Source organism: Ctenopharyngodon idella, chromosome 19 (assembly GCF_019924925.1).
Source record: "Ctenopharyngodon idella isolate HZGC_01 chromosome 19, HZGC01, whole genome shotgun sequence".
NCBI classification, from domain to species: domain Eukaryota; kingdom Metazoa; phylum Chordata; class Actinopteri; order Cypriniformes; family Xenocyprididae; genus Ctenopharyngodon; species Ctenopharyngodon idella.
Window position 1 is genome coordinate 19,037,361 of NC_067238.1, and position 19,037 is coordinate 19,056,397.

At 34.6% G+C, this 19,037-nt stretch overlaps 1 protein-coding gene across 8 annotated transcripts in view; it reads left to right on the forward strand.

The window, feature by feature from the left end:
- Positions 1–19,037, forward strand: part of fhod3a (formin homology 2 domain containing 3a) — a 58,604-nt gene that overhangs the window by 20,578 nt on the left and 18,989 nt on the right. For 4 of the 8 annotated variants that reach the window (XM_051871531.1, XM_051871529.1, XM_051871530.1 and 1 more), the window contains exons 4-17: positions 6,154–6,221; positions 6,354–6,459; positions 7,680–7,774; positions 7,855–7,966; positions 9,173–9,267; positions 9,493–9,636; positions 9,711–9,925; positions 10,422–10,454; positions 12,321–12,416; positions 13,882–14,148; positions 15,499–15,552; positions 15,657–15,791; positions 15,883–15,933; positions 17,985–18,175. In XM_051871531.1, coding sequence (XP_051727491.1) covers positions 6,154–6,221; positions 6,354–6,459; positions 7,680–7,774; positions 7,855–7,966; positions 9,173–9,267; positions 9,493–9,636; positions 9,711–9,925; positions 10,422–10,454; positions 12,321–12,416; positions 13,882–14,148; positions 15,499–15,552; positions 15,657–15,791; positions 15,883–15,933; positions 17,985–18,175 — 1,662 coding nt within the window. The remainder of the gene's footprint in view (positions 1–6,153; positions 6,222–6,353; positions 6,460–7,679; positions 7,775–7,854; positions 7,967–9,172; positions 9,268–9,492; positions 9,637–9,710; positions 9,926–10,421; positions 10,455–12,320; positions 12,417–13,881; positions 14,149–15,498; positions 15,553–15,656; positions 15,792–15,882; positions 15,934–17,984; positions 18,176–19,037) is intronic. The other 4 variants (XM_051871533.1, XM_051871532.1, XM_051871534.1 and 1 more) reach the window with 4 other exon arrangements.

Consider the following 19,037-nt stretch of genomic DNA (forward strand, 5'->3'; position numbering starts at 1 on the left):
GTGTGTGTGTGTGTAGCTCTGTTATCTATACGTGTTATTTTTACCGCTCCAGAGGCATGTGACGCCACATCATCAGCACATGAAGTGCCCTATGGGATGTTATAATATAAAGCCTATAAAGCCCACTGTATCATATGTGATACATGAACTTCTAAGGCCTGTAAATGACCACAACTTTGCTGATAAACCTGTTGCACTCAATCTCACATTATCTTTTTGCACATGTATAAATCTCACATTTACAGATTCTGCGCAGAATCACTTTCTCTCAGCAATTCTGCACTGATTTGGCGGGAAAAACGCCTGCAGATTCTTAGTGTATGTGTGTTTAAGTGACCCCCGACGCATGAGGTCAGACTTTTACAAATCGCTGTCGCCACAGAAACAGTAGCATTCGGACTGGTGATGTCACTGTTGGAAACAGGAAGAAGTTTGCGCTATTAAAGCGGTGTGAAGCATGTCATGGCGTTTGTCAGCGACTGCATCAGTTTCAGACACACGAGCTGCAGATATAAATACTCTCTCGGCCGAGGGTCAGATATCGGTCTGATCAAACCAACAGCAATTCTCTTTCCTGACTCAGAAACTGCTTTTATTAAACTGTGCATTGTACATTTATTCATAATGCCTTATAATCCACATTATGATTTATGATTGTAATACGAGTAGCAAGTTAAGCCTGTAATGCATTGTAGAAAGTGAGTTTTGATTGTGTCATGTGATATATTACAATAATAATGCAGTATGTTTGTCTCTCTGCGGTGCGGACGCTGTCAGGTTTGTGTTTGTCTCATCTGTAACCCACATCAGCTCAAACGGCTCTTTTAAAGTGGATTTATGCTTGTTTTTCTCTGGACACAACTGGAGAAAGTCATGTAACATCTCATTCCCAGACACATTTAACTCGACCACAGACCTACAGCTGCTGTCGGACGCCGACGCCGCGTGTGCTGGATCACATTCAGCAGCTTATTTTGGGTGTTTCTGCACTCAACTTATTATTTCCCTGTTTTGCTTTTGGCCCTTCGAGTTCATAAATGTTTGAGCTGCAGTTCACCATCTGTTTTCTTCATGCTCTGGACTTCATTTCCACGTCTTTTTTTAGAGTTCTTGTAGTATTACTTCCATATCATCCCAAAACATTTGTCAGTTCTGAAGGAGGTCAGAAGGAAGATTTGAACTCTCTTAACATTTATTTAAAGACAGTGTGTGTTGTGTTTGCCTGCACAAAACCTGCCCCGGAGATTCTAGAGCGTTGTGGGTGGTTTCTATGGTGTTGCTATGCAGTTTAAAAAGGTTTCAGTGTGTTTTTATTACATTGCTATTCTGTTAGAGTGTTATGGGTGGTTGCTAGGGTGTTACTGTGTGGATGTTTAAGGTTTCAGAGAGTTTTACTGCATTGTTGTTTGGTTAGAGTGTTGTGAGTGGTTGCTAGGGTGTTGCTATGTGGATGTTAAAGGTTTCAGAGTGTTTACTGCATTTCTATTTGGTTAGAGTGTTGTGAGTGGTTGATAGGGTGTTGCTATGTGGATGTTAAAGGTTTCAAAGAGTTTTACTGTATTGCTATTTAGTTAGAGTGTTGAGTGGTTGCTAGGGTGTTGCTATGTGGATGTTAAAGGTTTCAGAGTGTTTACTGCATTGTTGTTTGGTTAGAGTGTTGTGGGTGATTGCTAGGGTGTTGCTATGTGGATGTTAAAGGTTTCAAAGAGTTTTACTGTATTGCTATTTAGTTAGAGTGTTGTGAGTGGTTGCTAGGGTGTTGCTATGTGGATGTTAAAGATTTCAGAGTGTTTTACTGTGTTGCTATTTGATTAGAGTGTTGCGGGTGGTTGCTAGGGTGTTACTGTGTGGTTGTTGGGGTTCTCAGAGTGTTTTTACTGCATTGCTATTTAGTTAGAGTGTTGTGGGTGGTTGATACGGTGTTGCTATGCTGATGTTAAAGGTTGCAGAGTGTTTACTGCATTGTTATTTGGTTAGAGTGTTGTGGGTGGTTGCTAGGGTGTTGCTATGTGGATGTTAAAGGTTTCAGGGTTTTTTAATGCATTGCTTTTTGGTTAGAGAGTGTTGTGGTTGGTTGCTAGGGTGTTGCTATGAGGATGTTTAAGGTTTCACAGTTTTTTAATGCATTGCTATTTGGTTTGAGTGTTGTGGGTGGTTGCTAGGGTGTTGCTATGTAGTTGTAAGGGTTTTCAGAGTGGTTTTTACTGCATTGCTATTTAGTTAGAGTGTTGTGGGTGGTTGCTAGGGTGTTGCTATGTGGATGTTAAAGGTTTCAGCATGTTTTTCTGCATTGCTATTTGGTTAGAGTGTTGTGGGTGGTTGCTAGGGTGTTGCTATGTAGTTGTAAGGGTTTTTAGAGTGGTTTCTACTACATTGCTCTTTAGTTAGATTGTTGTGGATGGTTGCTAGGGTGTCGCTATGTGGATGTTAAAGGTTTCAGAGTGTTTTACTGCATTGCTATTTGGTTAGAGTGTTGTGGGTGGTTGCTAGGGTGTTGCTATGTAGTTGTAAGGGTTTTTAGAGTGGTTTCTACTACATTGCTCTTTAGTTAGATTGTTGTGGATGGTTGCTAGGGTGTCGCTATGTGGATGTTAAAGGTTTCAGAGTGTTTTACTGCATTGCTATTCCGTTACTAAGGTGTTATATGTGCTCTCTAGATGTTTTTACTAGTCCAAGTATAAAGAGAGCTAAAATATTTCTTCAGTGCTCATCTGAGGGATTTTTCCTCCTGATGATAGCACTGGTTGTTTTTAATGCAGACACACAGCCGTGTACAGTCTCAGCTCCTGCTCACTTGGACTCATAAACTGTACAAGTCTGTCCTCTATTTTTAGACTGTTTGGTCTTTTCTCTGTTTGCAGCCTCTCGTCAGCAGCTCCTCTGGGTTCATTCTATAATTTCTGATTCTTTTTTTGTTCTGGAGCGTTTCATCGTGAGCACCGTGAGTAAGCAGAGCCCAGCAGAGCCAATGAAAGTTCACAGCAGTGTTTCAGGTCAACCAAACGAGAGTCCGTCCTCTGCCCGTCAAACCACATGTGAGCCGTGACTTCCCTTACCCTGACAACACCATAGTACAGTCATGATGATAATAGCATGAGACGTTCATGATATACTTTCAATCCAGAACACCCTAGCAACCACCTAAAAATACCCTAGCAACCCCCTAGCAGGCACTTTAGGAGCCACAAAGCATTGATGTACTGTGAACATGAGACTGTGACGCTGGTCATTAGTCATGACCTTTGTGACCCCGTCTGACGGACAACAGCTGCTGAAGAGGTCAAAGGTCACTGAACCTCAGGTTACTGCAGACCCTCTGAATCTGTAATAAGAGTTACAGTACAGGATATATTGTACAGCGTCTTGAGAGAGATTTGATTTTATAAATTAAAAAAATAATTTATAATAATAACAATGATAATTTATTTCAATTTATAAAGCACTATAAGATTGCAGTAAGCATTTATTAATTGAAATTACAATTTTTTATTATTATTATATTATATATATAAGTTTTTAGGTTATTAGTTTTATTCAATAATAATAATAATTTCAAATTCAACTTTAATTCAAAAAGTGTTTTAAGATTTGCAATAAGCACTTTATAAATTGAAATATTTATTATTATTATTATTATTAATAGTTTTTATTATTAGTAAAATAAATATAAAATATAATATAATATTTTTATTTTATATTTATTATTCAGTAATAATTTATAATTTTTATTTTTATTATTTTTCAATTTATGAAGTGCTTTAAGATGCAGTGCAAAGTGTTATAATTTATTAATACTTACCAATAATAATAATTTGTAATACTAAAAATAATAACTTTAAAGTGTTTATTTTATTATTTTTATTTTTCAATAATGATTTTTTTCAATTTATAAAGCATTTAAGATTTACAATGATAAGCACTTTATAAATTGAAATAGTTATTTATTATTATTTTTATTAATATTAACTGTTTTTATTATTAAAATAAAAATATAGACGTTTTTATTTTATTATTTTTATTATTCAATAATAATTATTATTTATTATTTTATTTGTATTATTTTTTTCAATTTATAAAGCGCTTTACTATTTGCAATGCAAAGTGTTTTATAAATTAAAATAATAATAATTTATTATAACAACAATAATAATAATTTTTAATAGTAAAAATAACTTTTTTATTTTATTCTATTTATTTTTATAAAATGTACTGCAAATTTTATCAATAATGATTTTTTTTCAATTTATAAAGCATTTAATATTTGCAATGATAAGCGTTTATAAATTGAAATAATAATTATTATTGTTGTAAATCTGCTAAATGACACTAGACTTTTAAAGTAAAGAAATGTTTTGAGTGTTTGTGTCTGAATGAACTGGTCTCTGTTGGTGTGTCCAGATTACTCTGCTGAGATTAATGACCGCGGGGGTCACACATAATCTGATTTGGATCTGGACAGAGACCTGCTGGATTACATGCGTAGAAACACACACAGGAAGGACAGTGAACACACACGATCATGTACTGAACACACATGTGGCGTATGAATGCAGCTGTCATGTGACGGTCAGTCAGACAGATTACAGACGCTCTGTACAGAAGGAAAGCTGAGGTTTAAATGGCTCTCAGCAGGAAGTGTGTCTGTTAGAGACAGGAAACAGTGTGAAACTACAGTTCAGCTGAAGCTGGTGGACGGCGGTCAGTGTCAGGTCAGTCTGAGCTCGAGCTCATGCTCAGCCGTTCATCACAAACATGATAAAAGAACAGAAAAACACAAAGAGGAGGTTTTATTGGTGATACAAGCTAAAAAATTAACAGAAAAGGAATGCATGAAAATAAATACATATACAAGGTTAAAATATGATAATATATTATAAAAAAACTAAATATAATATAATAAAATATAATGCCGTACTACAGTATGTGATATTTTAGTATTATTTATACACTGTTATTTAATATATAATTATACTAATGCTATACTAGAAAAATAATATACTAATATAATAATAATAATGTAATGTAAAAAATATAATATAATATAAACTAATAATATAACTTTTTTATTTTCAGTTTTCATCTTGTGTTTTAGTAATTTTGTTATGTGCTTTGGTCATTTTTATTAGGTTTTTTTTTTAATATTTCTATTTAGCTTTTTATTTTAGTTTTAGTCATTTTGGTAATTCAACTTATTGAATCACTAAAACTTTATTTCAGCAACATTTCTAATTTTTGTTTAGGGTAAGTTCACAGTTTTCATCTAATATTTATATTTATTTTATATTTTATATATATATATATATATATATATATATATATATATATAATTTATTTTTCACCAATTCACAATTTTAGTTTCAGTTAAAAAGAAACATGTGCCTCCTTTTCCATTAATCATGTCAAACAATATCATGTGATTACAGTATGGAAATATTTGGCAGGTCATTGTGTGTGTGTGTGTGTGTGTGTGTGTGTGTGTGTGTGTGTGTGTGTGTGTTTAAGCTGAACTGTATTTGAGCTTGTATTGAACACACGTGTTGAAATTGATGAAAACAGCAGTGTGACGGATGGATGTCAATCATCAGGTTAATAACGAGTGTATGAACTCATCATCATGTTCTCAGGATTAATGAGCGGATGTTGGCGATCGATCGGTGGATTGATCGGTGTTGTGCCTGTGGGAAGGTGATCAGGACACTGAACTCATGCGGGATCAGTCCAGTCCGGATCAGACTGAACCAGTTTGTGACCTCAGACTCCACTCAGTTTCCTTCTTCTCTCTCAGCCGTAGAGCTTTCTTCTCTTTTATAGATCATCTGAAGAGATTTGCGGTCTGAAAACGTTTCATTTTTCAGCACGAGTGACTTTAATTAGTGTCTGACTGATGTGCCGTCACTCCTCATGTTTACTCCAGTCTCTCGTCCAGCGTTGTTTTTTCCGCAGCTCATCCCACATTAAGGCCGTGTGGAATCTCAGCTTGTGAATCAAAGATCAGAAGTATCTGAATAATCTGCTGTGGATGATGATGGATGTTTATTCTGAGGGGTTTCGTTCTTCTGGCATCTTCATCAGAACATTCCAGCAGTTCCTGTTGTGTTTCCATGACATACAGACCCTGAAACTCTCTCTCTCTCTCTCACTCTCTCTCTCCAGAGAAGCTGTATAACTCAAATGGCCGTGACCTGAGGAGGGCGCTGTTTTCCCTCAAGCAGATATTCCAGGTAAAAAACACGTTTTTTACTTAAATCTAAATGTGAGAGCACTGACTGTGATGTGACTGTGTGTGTGTGTGTGTGTGTGTGTGTGTGTGTGTGTGTGTGTGTGTGTGTGTGTGTGTGTGTGTGTGTGTGCAGGACGATAAGGACCTGGTGCATGAGTTCGTGATGGCTGAAGGTCTCACGTGTTTGATCAAGGTCGGCGCTGAAGCGGATCAGAACTACCAGAACTACATCCTCAGAGGTTCACGTTCATATTCTGACCCTTATTATTCAACAGATACTTTTTGTGCTACTGTACCTTTAAGACTTCTATATGGAAATGACTGGCTAATATCTTTGCATGTGAAATGAGTGATATTGTAAGTTTAAATGGCCTGAATGGGTTTAGATATAAAAAGATGTGTGTGTGTTTCAAGTCAAGTCAGATTTATTCATATAGCAAGTTTGACAATACACATAAAATGCAGCTTTACAGAAAATCATAATGGTAATATTTATATCATCTTAATATCTTCAGTGCGTTATTGTTGAATTTAGCAGATATGAACACAAATAACACAGATTTCTCACTCTCATTTTAACTTCTGAGAGTCACAGAAACATGAAGTATTTGATGTTTTGTAGATGATAATTTTGTGTTATTGTATTTTCATCACTATATGGCGTTTGCTGACCACGGCTTTTGTGTTTGAGGAAGAACAGCGCCATCTTTTGGTTGCTATTTTTTATTACTTATCCTGTTTTTTAATACACTTTTTTATAATTAACTGTCTTTAATATTGTTTTATAAATGTTACTTGCTATAAATGGAATAAAATATAAAATAATAAAAAAAAATTGCTAATAAATGGAATAAAAAATACTTTTTTCTCACAATTTCAAGTTAATATCTCTTTTATATTTCTTATATCACTTTTTTCTCAGAATTGTGAATTATAAACTTTCAACTGCAAGTGATAAAGTCCAAATTTCGATCAGAATTGTGAGATAAAAAGTTGCAACTACCTTTTTTATTTTTATTTTTTACAGTGGAAACAAGCTTCCATAAATTATTTTATTATTTTATTTTATTTTGTTTTATTATTTTATTTTATTTGATTTTATATCCAGGGGAGTTTCAGTACTTTAAAGACTGTAATCATTTAAATATAAGTTGTTGTTGTTGTTTTTTTATTTGTTTGTTTGTTTGTTTTTACCAAAGATTAAATTAAATTTTTTAAATTTTTCAAAAATCCTTCTCCCGTAATTAGAAATGACTGTGATTGGTCCGTCCGAAGCAGCGCTGAAGAAAGTAACATGTATCATGTGACAGCAACTTCAACAGACGTTAAAATAAAAACACACATTGAAGAGTGTCAGAATAATCTGTTATATCTGACCAATCAGACACTGTCCAGGCTGTTAAGCTCCACCCACTTTCTGAAACTTCAATTTTATGCTAATTACCATCTCTCTCTCTAGCGCTCGGTCAGATCATGCTGTATGTGGACGGGATGAATGGGGTCATAGGTCACCCCGAGACCATCGAGTGGCTCTACCTGCTCATCGGCTCAAAGGTGACCTGCTGTTCTGTTCATAGATCAGTGTATATGATGATGTAGATGAGGATCCGAATGAGAGTGTTTGTTTGTTTCAGTTTCGTCTGGTGGTGAAGACGTGTCTGAAGCTGCTGCTGGTGTTTGTGGAGTATTCAGAGTCCAACGCAGCGCTGCTCATCCAGGCCATCAGCGCTGTGGACACTCAGAGAGGTGTGTGAGAGAGGTCACATGGTACCATACTGTCTCTGCACATGACCTGAGCAATATATAAGAGCAAAGGAGTACTGTATCCCACAATGCAATGCAAATAATATCAATAGGAACCATTGAAAACATGTCTAAGTCACATGAAAATAAGGCCCCTTCCACACGAACATGGGTATTTTCAAAACTGCAGCTTTTTCTATGCGGTTTAGCTGTTTGTCCTCACGCAAACGCATTATCCGCTTCATAGATAGTTTTTGCGTTTTCATGTGGAAGCAATTTTTATTTTATATTATTTATAAAAATACCCGTGTACATGTGGACTAGGCTTAAGTCAACATTATTTTCTCCTCAAATTCACTGTAATTCCAAAATTCTCATTCTCATTACTGGAATTATTTTGAGATTTGTTTTGGCATTGTATAGTTATTTTAAAATTATAATAACAATGATTAACATTACTGTAATATAATTTTATGTATTAAATAATATAACTGTATATATAAATTAATATAACTATAATATAAATATAATATAATTTTTCATTTAAATTAGCCACACCAAATACTACCATGATGCATGAATTCTTTAAATAATAAATGAACAATTAATAAATAATTAAAACAAAAGTTAAGTATGGATGGTTTATAAATGATTTATAGTTATAAAGTAACAATTATTTATAAATAATAATTAAGAATTATTAATCATTTTAAAGCCATGCAAAATACTACCATACCATGATGAATGCATTTTTAAAATAATAAGTAATTAATTAATAAATATTTAAAGAATAATTCTAAAGCAATTATAATCAATGTATTATTTATTATAATTAATTATATAATTATTAATAATTATAATTATATTTATTTTATACATTATTATGATAAAAAACATATAATAAATAATTATCTTTATAATAATAATAATTATTATTATTATCTTTTTTTGTGTTATAGTAATGAAGATTTTGGGGGGAAATTTTTAATTGTATTGGAAATAATGTTACAATGCAATAATTCCTTATCCAAAATATAATTTCTTATTTATGTCTTTGATTTTGGGGTGAATTGCATGTTCTTGATACGGTTGATCGTACAGTTTCTGCTTCATTTCACACTGATGACAGCTGCACTACACCAGGTTGTGAGTTTTGAATGATTTTGCTAAGTTATGAGGGGTGTGTGTGTGTGTGTGTGTGATGGTCAGGCTGTAAGCAGTGGTCAAACGCGATGGAGATTTTAGCGGAGAAAGACGGTGTGGACACAGAGCTGCTGGTGTATGTGATGACCCTCATCAACAAGGTAAATAAACCAGATGAACCACTTTATTTTTGTGGCTTAAAATGACTGAATTTGCTGCTGGTTTTCTAAAAAATGATGGCGATATTTGCTGCATTTTTGTGATGTTTCTGCTGTGAAATTTTTTATTGTTTATGCATCATTCATGGAACATTTTCGTTTTTAAACGTTACTACAGTTTCAGAACGTTCAGAGATCATTCAGAAATAACGCTGTTGTGTGTGTCAGACGCTGGCGGCGCTGCCCGATCAGGACTCCTTCTATGACATGGTGGATGTTCTGGAGGAGCAGGGCATGGAGAGCGTGTCCCAGCGCTATCTGGGCCGCAAGGGAACCGACCTGGACCTGCTGGAGCAGCTCAACATCTATGAGGTCTGACAGCATAGTTATTAATTACTGTGATAATTACAGTTATTATACTGATTAACACTCTGACTGACCCACAGGCGACTCTTCGTCACGAGGACGGTGATGAGGACGGTTTGCCTCCGTCCTGCGCTCGGCGGGACAGACGGCGGTCCAGCGTCGGCCCAGGAGAGAGGCGGGGCTTGGAGAGACGCCGCAGTCGCAGGCATTCATTGGGCAGGTCAGGACACGCCTCCCCGCTCAGCCCCGCCTCCCCACACCGCTCGAAGTTTAACGGACAGGAGATCAACGAGAGGTGAGAGACACCTGACGCGTCATCACCAACACTTTATGCCAAAGGAGTCAGCTGCAAAATTATGCAAATTATATAAAATTATGATAATTTTACAAGATAAAAATTGTACAGTTGAAGATTTTACATTTATTATCAATTAAAAAAGTTAGAATTTAGTTAGGCATGATTATTTGATTTTGATTTCACTCTTATTAATCAGATAAAACAGAATCTAGAAAAATTAAAAAACACAGAATTCTGGAAGAAGTGAAATGTACAGTAATTTTGGACATTATGTGATGGATTTCATAGGGCTCTGTGTGAGTGAGTGTTACTGAGAAAAAGTGTTTTCAGATCAGTGATTTATGACATTCCTATTCAGTGAGGATGTTCCCTAAGAAGGGAGCTGTCTATGTAGAAAGTGGTGCAGTTCGCTAGGGTTTAGAACGCAGATAAAGTCACATGATTTCAGAGTGTGACGGGATATTCTCAATATTTTCTGATGTTTTTGCTCCAGAGCTCATGTGACTCATGAATGTCTCCCGGTGATGTAAGTCTGTCTGCAGCTCCATCAGGCGCCCCTAACAACAGCTGCTGCAGCGCACAGAACATCCTGTGGGAAAATAGGGAGGATTTCAGGTTGATTGGGACACTTTTTCCTAGTCGTCTCAATGGCACAAAGTGTCCCAATCAGTCAACCCTATTTTATTAATATATTAGTTACACTAAATGTTTTATATGTTTATTAGTATTATGCTTTATATACATTAGAAAAGCAGTCGATTTATTATTTAGAGACTGAAGATGTTTTGATTTTGCACTGAGCACTTTTGCCATTTTTAATGGTTTCGTAGTAAATTAAGAATTTGATATGGGATAAATATTATATTATATTTATTCCCATATATATTATTATTTATTATATTTTTATTTTATTTATTATCAGTAATTTATTACCAGTATTTTTTATAGTATTTTGTACTATATTGTTATTTTATATATTCTCAGTATTATTATATTATATTATATTATATTATATTACATTTATTTTCATATATATTATTATTTATTATATTATATTTTTATTTTATTTATTATCAGTATTTTATTACCAGTATTTTTATAGTATTTTATACTATATTGTTATTTTATATATTCTCAGTATTATTATATTATATTATATTATATTATATTACATTTATTTTCATATATATTATTATTTATTATATTATATTTTTATTTTATTTATTATCAGTATTTTATTACCAGTATTTTTATAGTATTTTATACTATATTGTTATTTTATATATTCTCAGTATTATTATATTATATTATATTATATTATATTATATTATATTATATTTATTCGCATATATATTATTATTTATTATATTTTTATTTGATTTATTATCAGTATTTTATTACCAGTATTTTTATAGTATTTTATACTATATTGTTATTTTATATATTCTCAGTATTATTATATTATATTATATTATATTTATTTGCATATATATTATTATTTATTATATTTTTATTTGATTTATTATCAGTATTTTATTACCAGTATTTTTATAGTATTTTATGCTATATTGTTATTTTATATATTCTCAGTATTATTATATTATATTATATTATATTTATTTGCATATATATTATTATTTATTATATTTTTATTTGATTTATTATCAGTATTTTATTACCAGTATTTTTATAGTATTTTAAACTATATTGTTATTTTATATATTCTCAGTATTATTATATTCTCAATATTATATGCGTATTAATATAATTATATATTATTATTTATTATATTGTTATTTTACATATTATATACATTTTACATATTATATATTATCAGTATTATGTTTTATTTACATGTATTTATGCTCTTTTTAAAGTTAGATGAGGGATTTTTGAACCTACGCACCAGAGTAAAATGGGAGTCTATAAATAAATAAATTATATTAATAAGTTATATAAATACCCATTACTCCAGGGTGTTATTAGGGGCGTCTGTGGTGGTTCAGTATCTGAACTCTGCTGTGGTTGTTATCACTAACGACACAAACTGATCACCTGTGTTCTTCACTGGACATGTGACTCATTCAGGTCACCTCAGTTCAGTCTTATTTTAGTATCATTCATGGTTTTTATTAATATTTTATTTGTATTTATTATTAGCAGACGGTATCAGACTCATTTCACGTGTGTTGCTCATGCTCAGCACTTTGAGCTGCTGTCATAACCAGCCGAGTCACATGTTTTCATACTAAAGCGGCCTGTGATGATGATGATGATGATGATGATGATGTCACACACATGCACAGATGTGTTCACCGTCTCATCGTTTCTTTCCCTCTGCTTTGTTTTGCTTGATTGCTGTTTGTGGTTCTCTCTGTCTGTCCGGCTGCAGAGAGGAGGATGAGGAGGAAACTCCCGTCACAGAGTCGGGTGATGATGATGATGATGATGAGGGGGAAATTAACCCTTCTAATCACAGTATCATCAGGTATTTTAGTGCAGAGAGAGAGAGGTTTCCACGTGTGTTCATTCTGGAGTCTCAGTACAGTCAGATTTCACACTGCAGCTTTACCTGTGAAGTCTAGTAATGTCCTTCACCTCTGACCTCGAGTCCTGAAACCCTTAAACTCGACCTCTCTGTGTCACACACCGCTGAATACTAACCGCTAAATACCGCTGACAAGGGAAACTCGTCCTCCACCATTAAATCCTCCTTCAGGATCCTAAACGACTGTGATGGCTAATACGTGCCTAATTATAAATCCTATATTTCTTGCTGATAAATGTCGTTTTAATGATTGATGTCTTGTGTATATCAACTCATATAACTGGTCAAATTCAGTTTCTCTATCCTTGTGTTTTCATAACAATTATATTATATTATATTATTGTTTTATTTATTGCATTATTTACATATAATATTATTATTATATTTTAAAATGTTATATATTATCAATATTATGTATTATTTACATAAATATATATTATTGTTTATTATATTACTATTTTATATATAATTAGTATTATCAGTATTATGTATTATTTGCATAAATACATTATAAATATAATATATATATTATCAGTATTATATTATCAGTTAAATTAATAATTATTATTTTATATATTGTCAGTAATATGTATTATTTACATACATCTATTTACATATATTATTATTATTATATTTTATAAAGTAAATATATTATCAATATTATGTATTATTTACAAAAATATATATTACTGTTTATTAAATTACTCTTTTATATATTATCAGTTTATTATATGATCAGTATTATGAATAATTTGCATACATTACATACATTTATTTACATAGTATTATTATTATTATATTTTATAATTTAATACATTATCAATATTTTGTATTATTTACATAAAAATATTTTATTATTATTTAATATATTATAATTTTATATATGATCAGTATTATGTATTATTTACATAAATATGTATTATTTATTATATTACTATTTGATATATTATTTTATTTTATATATACTATTTTATTATATTATCAGTATTATGAATAATTTACATACATTTATTTACATATATATTATAATTACTTATATATTATCAGTATTATGAATAATTTACATATATTTATTTACATATATTATAATTACTTATATATTATCAGTATTATGAATAATTTACATACATTTATTTACATATATATTATAATTACTTATATATTATCAGTATTATGTATAATTTACGTACATTTGTTTACATATATATTATTATATTATTCTTTTAAATATTATCAGTATTATTCATTACCTGATTAACCAACAGGATAACAAGAAATGCTTTTTAATCAGATGTTATTAACAGGTTTGTGGTGGGGTTGGATGTGTTTTAACACTGTTTCCCGGAGCGTATATTCCATTATAAAACGCTAGTCACTGTATTTTACCCATGCTGCCCGTCTTCAGCGCCGCCGACAGTAAATCAGAGCACTGTGACAAACACACACCTGAGGAAGAGGAGGAGAGGAAGGCCCCGCCCCCTCCTGACTCCGCCCAGCCGTCTCTCCTGGCCAGTCTGCTCGTGCGCCGCAAGTCGTCCGTCAGCGTCCCGGCGTCCAATGAGATCAGCCCTCCGCTGCGAGGCTCCGCCCGTCTGCCGTACCTGCCGCACTCGCCGTTCTTCCTCTTCTCCTACGATGTAGAGGAGGAGAAACCAGCGGAGAAGAACAGCAGGTAGAAGGCTTCAGCCACGTGTCCCATGATGCAACAGTCTATAACTACATCACCTCCTCCTGCACCTGCTCACGCGTGTCTCTGAACCCGTCGCAGCGAGTTCTGCCTGATTCACTTCCCACAGATTCACCAAACTCTTCCTCCTCTGCCTGATACTGTCACTTCACTGCAGAAACATGATGTTTGTGTTTCCAGTGCAAACATCTAAACATTCTGAAATCAAGATACAGTTACTGGAGAAGCACAATGACTGAAGATATTAAGACTTGTTTACTGAAAAATGCATGAAAAATGAAGTGTGTTTGTGCTTAAAACAAGAACAGATATCTGCCAGTGGGCTCAGAAAAATACACTTGTTTCCCCTTTAAATTAAGTTTATTTTTCTGACCTCGCTGACAGATGTTTGTTCTTGACAATGTTTAGATGTTTGTGCTGGAAATCAAGACAGAAACACTGAGGAAAAACATCATTTTTATTGCAGTGTTCTTCTGTTTCACTTGTGAAATGTGTTGTGAATGTCGTCCCAACAAACAAAAACATGTTCTGAGAACGTTTTGCAAACGTTCTCATTAAGTTATGAAAATGTTATTTCTGAATGTTCTCTTAATGTCAACTTTTTTAAATGTTTAAAAGAATGTTTTTTTGATTATGTGAACGTTAAGGAATTTTATCATTCTTCAAACATTATGGGAACGTTTCTTTGGAATGTTTTCTAAACGTTCTGAAACAATCAGTAACATTTAAAGGCACACTACGTAAGATTTTTGGATTATAATATCCAAAAACCACTAGAACGGTGTTATATATTTTGTTGACTTGTGTACTTACATTATCCCAAATGTTTCCGAGAATGTTTAAATCCAGAGAAATAAGCAGTTTTAACCAGCGTGTCCCGTTTTCTTGATTTACTGCGAGTACCGTGATTTCTTCCCGAGTCCCGTCCCGATTCTTTTCCTCTGGCGGTGAGGTGAAGACGACATCTCCCAAGATTCCCAAGACTCAATCTCTGCGTTATCAAGCTACGCCTTTGTTTTCAATAGGCGACCACTAGTGGCGAAAATCTACATAGTGTGCCTTTAAAAAACGTTAAACGAACGTCCAACAAAATGTTCCATCAATAATGTTTTTCAGAACAGAAGTCCAGATAACTTTGAACAAACATTCTGTTAATGTTACTGGAAGAGCATTTGATCATAACTTTGACAGAACGTTCTGAGAACGTTCCCTGTTCGCTGTGGAATAATGTTGATGTTAACGCTTCAGGTGAACAGTGTCACATCAGTCGTGAATCAGCTGAAGTCTGACGGCGCTTTATGAGCTCAAATGACTTCATCTGTCTGTGTCTCTCAGGTCTTTTTCTGCTGTGAGTTCTCCATCTACACCAAACAAACAACAGAACGAACGGTGAGATCACAGTTATTGAAATATTATCTTAAAATCTCAAGTTCAGCATGAAATAAACAAGTGCACAATGCAGGTTAGTAATATTGGATGTGTGTGTGTGTCAGGCCTGCTCTCGGCGGCCTCATCTCCTCCTCGTACCGGCAGCATCAGGAGTCTCTGGCCGCGGAGAGAGAGAGACGGCGCGTGGAGCGAGAGGAGCGACTGCAGAGGATCGAGAGAGAGGAGCGCAATCGACAGAGGTTCAGCTCAAAATCCTCTCGCCTCACTTATAAAGCAAATGACCTGTTCTTCACTGTGTGTGTGTGTGTGTGTGTGTGTGTGTGTTTGCAGTCGGGACTATGTGTCGAACATGGAGGAGGCCAGACACGCTCGAGAGGAGAGGTGAGTTTATTCATTTAATATATTTAGGGGCCAAGCACTGTGGTATCCTGTCGTATCCGTTGCCGTTCTTCTTCTTCTTCCGCTCTGGGAGTCTATGTCAGCCCATAGATCCGCTTGCAGGAAAGTTATGAAATTTGGCACACAGATAGAGGACAGTCAAAAATGTCACTATAGCAAATTTGGAGTTTCTAACTCAATCCCTCTAGCGCCACCAACTGTCTAAAGTTGCACTCACATTTATGCTAATAACTTTTGAATCGTAAGGGCTAGAAACAAAACTCTTTCAAAATTTTTTCCCTCTGATTCTTTGGCTCAAGACAATTCGATTGCACCCTATGACGTCATTTTCCGTCTTTACATTTTTTCCGCCATTTTGGATTTTCCTACTTTTTCGAACTTGCTCCGTTTTTCACAAAAATTTAACCAGATTATCTTCAGACCATATTGACAAAAAGTTGGACTTTGTATGGTATTCAAGTTGACGCGTAAAAGTGTTCTTGAATAACGCGCAAACAAATTTTACGTAGCATTTGCGAAAACAGACGCAAAGCTGTATCTCCGCAACGCTTTATCATATTCAGACCTTGGTACATGTCATCACAAGCATGACCTGAGGCTACCTGCTGGTCCAGAAATACGAAAAATGGCTATTTTTGCTTATAACTTCTGAACGGTTTGCCCAAAAATCATAACAGAGTTTAGATTCAGGGCATCATGCTGAGTCCAATGATATACAATTTTCCCATATCGGCCATTTTGGGCGTCGGCCATTTAGAATTTTGTAGCAGTAAACTGTATTTTATGAACGCATTAGCGTATCGTTGCGAAACTCAGTATGGATTATCAGCACAATGCCCTGAAGGAACCTAAGAAGTTTTGAGCCAGCGCCACCTAGTGGTAAAATCAAATATTCACATGCTTATAAGTTTGGATGTGGTTGACTTATTTTCACAGCAGTCATCTCCGTAGATTCCTGAATCCTTGCCGAGTTCAACAATACCAAACATGGTGATTTAGCGCTTAAAAAACTTTTGCGAATATCTTGAAAACCGTTAGTCCGATCAAGACTAAACCACCGTAGGAAAATCGGAAAAAATTGGCAAAAAATGCAATAAAAGTTATGCATGGGTCATTTTTTATGTTCTCATACATATAAATGTCTATAACTCTTAAACAAAATTAGGTACTTTCACCAAAATGTATGGGCACGCTCTGAGGACACACAAAAACTTGGTGGGATTGTGTCACTTGATGGCGCTATAGTTGAACAAAACATGAAATTGCCACTAACTACTAATACAGTATTATGATATAAATTGCTATATTTTACAAATGCATTGGTGTATCATTATGAAACTCTGTATGTGCCAAAAGTTTCAAGATAGCGCCACTTTGTGGTCAAAAGTTATAATGATTTTTTTTTTTTAAATGCTAATAGCTTTTGATTAATTTAATCATATTTTCATGAGACTGGTCTTAATAGATTCCTTGGGTCATGGTGAGAACATAGATACCAGTGTTGTCACAGCTGGCCAAGCTTCCTCTCCACCATTTTGATTTTCTTTGAAAACCTACTTTTTCCAACTCCTCCTAGACTGTTTCACTAAATTAAAGTCAGATCATCTTCAGACCTTCTTTGTACATCCTGTACCTTCTTTGTGCTTGGCCCCTTAATGGCTGCTTGCAGCTATATATTATATTATTTTAGTAAAATATTATTGTATTTTAAAATTATATATATATGTGTGAGTGTGAGAGTATGTGTGTGTGTGTGTGTGTGCTGACTGATGTCACATCTTGAACAGGTTTAGACTGATTTCCCTGCTCAACCTTTTTTTTAACCCACTTCTCCTCAAATCCAAACACATTTTTCCTCCTCCTCTCGCTTCCAAACATTCCCCTCCTGTTTGACTGAAAACACGCAGCATGAGAATGTGTCCTTCAGACCGAGAGCATGAAGCTGCGACTGAGAGCCTTAGCAGAGAAGAGAGGAGAGTCCAGAGTTTACAGTGTTTCCCGTGTGTTTTCTCTGACGGATGTGTGTCTCTCAGGTTTAAGACGGCGGAGCGACTGGCCGCGGAGGAGTTCGAGCGAGAGCGACTGCGTTCAGCACCTCGAGGTCTCAGCCTCACTCTGAGCCCGACAGATACCTGTCAATCATCCCGCAGCGACACGCCCTCCCCTGTGACATCACAGGATGAGCAGGACACACCTGTCACGTCGTACCTGCCCTCTGAACCAGGTAAATCCACCTGACAGACACTGACACTAACTGAATCAATGAATGTAAGTGAAATATTGTACAGATATTAAATCATGCATGCTTCAAGCAAGATTCATTTATAATTTTAGAGAAAAAAATTAAATAAATACACGATAGAAGATCACTAGAAGAGAGTTTGGATTCACGTCAAGCGTTAGAAGCAGGTAAATGTTTTCAGGATGTTTTCTGTCATCCAGAATCGTCGCAGCAGCTGCTGATGTGTTTCACAGTGACATGAATTTTGCACATGTGCAACACCAAATGATTTAAACATGTGCCACGCGTGACGGTTAATTCTTCTACAGTGTTTTGCTGTGAGAAACAGTCACTTTGGAGTTATTCTGTGTTGTTTTGACGTTATATCACATTTTTATATCAAGTAACGAAGGGAACAAAATATATTTTTTGTCATATATTTACTTTATTAACTTTTTAGTGGTGACAAAAGACTATATATATACACACACACACACACACACACACAGACGTGTAATGAGGTGGTGGGTCGTGACTGTGAGTTCGCGTGAGAGAACATGTTTGGAAAAAGCAAAGCGAAAACAACTGTTCTGAAGTCAGTGTGTCTTTGTTTAACTGGTTTAAAAGGAGTCAGTCATGAGCTCTGATATGTAACCTCTCTATCACCTCACACACACACACTTGCTCTGAAACAGACGGTGTGTTATTTCTCAGAGGAGGTGTGTGTGTGTGTGTGTGTTGACACAAACAGGTGTGTTTCCGGTTCATATCCGTGAGGCCCTTACAGCCACACAGAAACACTATATACACCACACTTACCGATCAAAAGTGTGGAATAATTATGATTTTTAATGTTTTTTAAAGT